The following is a 5,881-nucleotide window of genomic DNA, read 5'->3' as shown; positions in this document are numbered from 1 at the left end:
AGGGAAGAAGTCTTGTGTCACTTGCGTCACGAACCATCTGCACAAACTGCATCAAGATACCACACAGGGTAGTGGTGGTAGTGGTGGGGGTAGTTGTGGCGGCGGTGGTTGCGTGGTGGTGGTAGTAGTAGTAGTAGCAGCAGCAGCAGCAGCAGTAGTGTAGTAGTAGTAGTAGTAGTAGTAGTAGTAGTAGTAGTAGTAGTAGTGGTAATAGCAGTAGTAATGGACAGGAGAGAAAGAAGAGAAAAAGGAACTAGGGAAGAAGTAAATGTTGTTTGCCGTTTGTTGTTCGTAGAACACAAGGGAATAACGCTATATGAGAAATAGAACTATGCGAAGTAGGTTCGTCGTGTATATACGTGCCGATTGAAGATTTGACAGATGGTACCAAGTTTTCCGATCAGATTCCCAACCGATGATTTGACCTGAGTTGAACTGAATTGCGAGTCGAGATAATTTACGGAACATGTATATCGAGCTGTTCAAGTTGTTGTAAATACAAGAACGCGATGTTACCGCCAGCCGCTATGCACTTGGAACGAAAAGGCAGTACCGACAAAATGACAGGTACACAAGAACAACAACAACAACAACAACAACAATACCCTCATGAATATCACAACCAATATTATCACGATGATCAGCAAGAACATCATCGACATTCACAGAAACAACAAGATCATCATCGGCATCGCCGTCACCATCGAAACAACGATCACCACCGTCATCACCACCATCACCACCATCGTCATCATCATCGGCACAAACATCATCAACATAACCATCAAATCGATCAACAGCCGGAGCATCATTCTCCTCCTCGTCAATCGCGAAATACAGATTGTCGTCGCACGATATCATCGACGGTAGTACCACCAACTCCACCAGCACCGGCACTACCACCACCGGCACTACCACTGCCACCACCACCGCGTAACGACAATTCCTCCGCCTCTCAGCATGCGAATATGTTTGTGACAGGTAAGAAGCGCGACGATCATCGTCGAGATTTAACACTAGACTTATCGGGGGAATTTTCTAGACGGATTAGCAACGTACATATGTACGTGTGTATGTCAAGAGCTGTTTCTTTTTATTTTACGAACCGTATCAGGCGATGTATCGTACATGTATGTATTATACATACCTATATACGTATGTATGTATGTAGTTTGTATGTAGCAGCGCACGAAACGTGTGGTGTTGTTGTCGATGAATTATCGTGCGACGAATGGCTATTACGAGTTGGAGGTAAAAATGGTTGAAAAAGCAACAACATTTAGTAGAATTTTTCTTCACATTGAATAATTGATTTCGACTGATGATCGATTATTGTTCATCGCCGGTGGTGGGGTTACGGTTCCAGGTTTGCCACGAAAAATCATGCCTGTTGCGCAACTGGCGCCCATCCTTCCTCGTGGCATTTATTGCTTTTCCCTCTTGCATGCTCGTGTTCTCTCGCTCATTCGCTTCCTCACTCATCACGCGCTGCGCGTGCTCAACGTAAGAAAGAACGTAAACGTATATATCTTCTTTGATTACTTACTACTTATTATACATATATACGATACATACTTATTTTCACTGCTATTTCAAAATACTTTTCGTTGTGTGGTTATTTTGCATAATTTCACCCAATTGATAAAAAGGGAAACATGTTGGTCGAATCTGTTGAAACAGGTTGACGATGAACGTTGCAGAACGTGTGTGTGCGTGCGTGCGTGTGTGTATACATATAACGTAACGTTGAAAGGAGACATAGACAGGATTAGTCGATTTATCGAAAGAAATTGCTATAGAAGAAAGAAATGCCGAACATGGTTGTTTCGAAACGATCACGTGTTGCGTATTCGTACACAGTTGTATTACGTTGCGTCCGTTGGCTTTCACCATTTTCGAAAATATGTATTGAGACATGACGGTGCGCGAGATAGGACGACGAGTACAGTATCTCTGGAGATAGCCTGCAAGCGCGTGTATATCAATAAAGTCGAGAATCCCTGTGAATATCTTTGTAAACCCCGTGGCACCGTTTAACCGTAAGCTCGAAACGTCCACGATCGACCTACCACGTGTTTCCACACTTCCAACAGCAATTCCCTTTCGCGTCATCCAGAAATTTAGTAGAAGAAAAAGAACAGGAGGAGGAGGAGAAGGTGGGAAAAAGTACGTACAATCAACGAAAAGAAAAGGAAATGGAGTACATCAGTCAATCAGAACGATGTAATTAATACTTACGTTCATTTTTATGATTCATCGAGTAATCATTTAAACGCGGAATTTCATTTCTTTCGTATAGCTCCACCGAAAGATGAACCGTATTTTCACAAGTTATACGATAAGTTATATTCATTGATGTAGTGGAAGTACTATAAGAGTTGTTTGCATGTTGAATGCCTTTTAATCGGGGTGTATTCAATGCAAAATATACCGGACATTGCGTACGCATGCTTATGTCACGAAGATTACACACACTCCGACAGTTGTTATAGTTTCCGAAGAAACGTTTGTCCTCTCTCTCTGTTTCTTTTGTTTGTAACGTTGTCGGTGATATAAAATTGACACAAGGAGAATTTAGAAAGCAGGTTTTCTTTTGCCCTTTTGTTTTTACGAAGAAGAGGAGAAACAGCAGCAGGCAGGAAGAAAGGAAATGAAAGATTAATATACCATACCAAAAGATAGAGTAGAATATTTTCAAATGTGGTGAGAGCACATCGCTAATAATTAACGTCTCGCGTGGTGTTACGATCGTCTTTTGGAAAACTTCCAAACGTGTTACGGGTCACCGACTGTTGTCACTATTACGATGCAATTTTCCACACAGATACTAAAGTGTTGTGTGAAATTTCGTTTCGTAATACGTACTATGACGTACTTGATTCGATCTTATTGATTTATGTTACTTTTTCAACGATAGGCGGATGCTATTGTGCTGGCAACGACTTGTAAACGCGCGAAACTTTCAATTTCAACTGCATCCATCGTCGCAGCAGTGCATTTAGAAACATCGAGAAATTTCAATATATACCTACATGTACAACACTTTGCTTTTAGTCTTATCGATCTTCCTACAAGATCGTTTTTTTTTCTTTTCACATTGTTTGCTATATTTTAGTCGAAATTGAATTTTTCAATAGATCGCGATTATTGATAATTGACGTCGTCGATGATATTATTTTCCTTCATTCGCACGATAATGTTTGATTATCGACGAAAAAGGAGAAAAGTGGTGTTACTTTGAGTAGAGGGATACTATACTACTAGCGGTGCAACACTAGAGCACATCGTGTATCGATAAAGCCGCTGGCAACTCGTTGTATATTTAGCTCCATGGAGGAAGAAGTTGCTTCGTGTTTTAGCGACACCAAACTAAGGTCGCTGGCTGCTTTTTTCTTTTGGCCAGCTATACAAACCGCGTGTCCTCCGTTCCATCGAGCAGATAACGTTCGGGATAAAGCATCGTTACTGTATGCTATTCCGATCAACAGTCATTCGCCGCCGCTGCTGCAGCACTGCTGCCATTCCTGCCATTGCTGCCGCCATCGTGACACTCGACGTCGTCGTAGTTTTCGTCTAGCCGTGAGGAGCTTGGATCCTAATTTTGTGCCGTCGGGTTACTGGACCTTACGTAACTACAAATTCAAATGCTAAGATTAGTCGACGGCGCAAACTAACCAGGGCCGCAGATTTAGTTTCCACGCGTATAGATTCACCGAGAAGCGAAAAAGTTCTCACCTACTGTATGTATATATTATTAGAAGGAGATAACAAAGTAATAAAACAAAGTAAATACTCGGCAGGAGAAAGAGTGCTGCAAGGAAGGAGGATGAAAGGTGTAGAAAAAAAAAATCATGTTACATATCACATGTACATATAATGATTTCACTGTCTTGTATATGTCTCTTCTTAAGATCTTGTAGTTACTTTTTTTTTTTCTATAATTAGGTACATTGTAGATCAATGCGCCAGGTGGGGAGAGGGTTTCATTAATGAAAAGTAATGTAACACGATCTTCCTTCTGTTTGAATAACAGATCTCGATCGCAAACCCGTTTTTGGCGTGACACGATCCCCACGTGTAGTGATCATCCATCCCCGCTCAACGATTGAGTAGTCTGAAGAAGAACAGGATGATAAAATAGTTTAGTTGCTACACCCACGTGAAAAGTACCTGTTTTGCGTTACTGCGTTTTGCGAATGCAGCTTTTTCAACTTCCCTTAAGATGCACAGATTCATCGCACTCTCTCGTTTCTTTTTTTCCTTATCTTCATTTATACATTACTTGATCATACTGTAATTACAGCGGCGCGACACGATCTGAATGTTCACGTTTTGCGTGTGTGTTAAATGGAAATTGGGATTTTCGAAAAATAACGTGATTGTACTCTTTAGAGCACGAGCAATTCTTCTTGATACTTTAATCGTTTTAATAGTGTTCTACACCTTCTTACCACTTTGCTTGCGAGCAGAGTATCAACTTTAATAAGAGAGTATCATCTGTATAAAGGATAAAGTGTGTGAAAAATGGTTGGATTAAGAGCCGAAAGAAGCGTGTAAATTGCGCGTTTCAGATATGTGGTGAAAAACCTAACGAGAACCTAAACTGGAGGCGGCAAATAAAGGAAGTAGAGAGCGAGACAGGGAACAAAAAGGAGAATATACATTTGCGAGTGATAGCGTAAAAATGAATTGTCGTTGGTATAATTGAATAACACTTGCTTCGTATGTTTCAGCAAGGGAACGTTTTCCTTCGTCGAGCAGCACTGACGACGATCAAAGCGGTTCCGATACGGAACACGATTCAAACGCGTTACGCGCAAAGGTCCATTCTGGAATACTTCATCATTCTGGCACGCATTCCGTGAGGAAACGTCGAGGAAATTTACCAAAGCATTCGGTGAAAATTCTGAAACGATGGCTTTATGAGCACAGATACAATGCCTATCCAAGCGACAGCGAGAAGTTGACGCTCAGTCAAGAAGCGAACTTGACGGTACTACAGGTCTGTACAACTTTCATTCGTTCACTTGTCACCACACACACACACACACGCGCGCGCGCACGCACACAAAATCCAAACATGAGTATGTATTTATGTGCGTAACGTTTTTCTCATAGGTCTGCAATTGGTTTATAAATGCTAGACGACGAATTCTGCCGGAAATGATTCGAAGGGAAGGTCACGATCCTTTGCAGTACACGATCTCTCGTCGTGGTAAGAAGATGCCTGCAGGAAGTCATCAGCAATCGTCAGGTCTTGGTACGAGATCCAATCAAAACTGGGATTCGTTAGCTGGCATGAGTGCTCCGAAACGCAGTAGAGACCACGATTACGAAGATCCTGCAGGATTAATGTATCGGTTCGTTGCGGTTGCGATTTATAATAGCACGCTATTCGTTGCACGTTTGCATCGAGTCAGATTCTCAAATATTTTTTAACGTTTCGCGTTTTCCAGGAGTGAGGAGGATAGTCCGAACGATTACGAGAGCAGTTCCCATAGCGAGGAGGAACGTCCGTCGTCGCAATGGCCGAGCGTAATAGTTTATCCTTATTCGGAAACTAAAATTGAACAAAACGTCGGTCAGCTTGGCGCTTACGACGAAGCGATTGCCCATCCAGCACGACGAGGGTAAGCATATATGTACATACATATGTAGGTACTATTCTACGTGTTGTTTACATATGTAGATAGATAGTTTCATTGATATGCGGGTTCTTTCTTTGCTGGATCACAATCGTGATTACAACAACGCGTATTAACCACGAAAATCCAACCAATTGTTGTATTCATTTTTATGATTTTCTCTCTCTCTCTCTCACTCTCTCCCTTCCTCTCACCACCTCTTCTCTGCCCCCCCCCCCCCTCTCTCTCTCTCTCTC

General features: G+C 41.9%; 1 protein-coding gene across 1 annotated transcript in view; it reads left to right on the top strand.

Moving 5' to 3' along the window:
* Positions 1–278: 278 nt before the first annotated feature.
* The window catches only part of LOC108574162 (uncharacterized transmembrane protein DDB_G0281039-like), a 6,097-nt gene continuing 494 nt past the window's right edge, over positions 279–5,881 (top strand). Inside the window, exons 1-4 of the mRNA XM_017936690.1 lie at positions 279–981; positions 4,734–5,002; positions 5,119–5,360; positions 5,457–5,630. Of these exons, the coding sequence (XP_017792179.1) occupies positions 510–981; positions 4,734–5,002; positions 5,119–5,360; positions 5,457–5,630 (1,157 nt within the window). The 5' untranslated portion in view covers positions 279–509. The remainder of the gene's footprint in view (positions 982–4,733; positions 5,003–5,118; positions 5,361–5,456; positions 5,631–5,881) is intronic.

Source organism: Habropoda laboriosa, unplaced genomic scaffold (genome assembly GCF_001263275.1).
Source record: "Habropoda laboriosa isolate 0110345459 unplaced genomic scaffold, ASM126327v1 scaffold222, whole genome shotgun sequence".
Classification (NCBI taxonomy): domain Eukaryota; kingdom Metazoa; phylum Arthropoda; class Insecta; order Hymenoptera; family Apidae; genus Habropoda; species Habropoda laboriosa.
The sequence above is the reverse complement of the archived record's forward strand: the minus strand, read 5'-3'. Positions and strand labels throughout refer to the sequence as shown.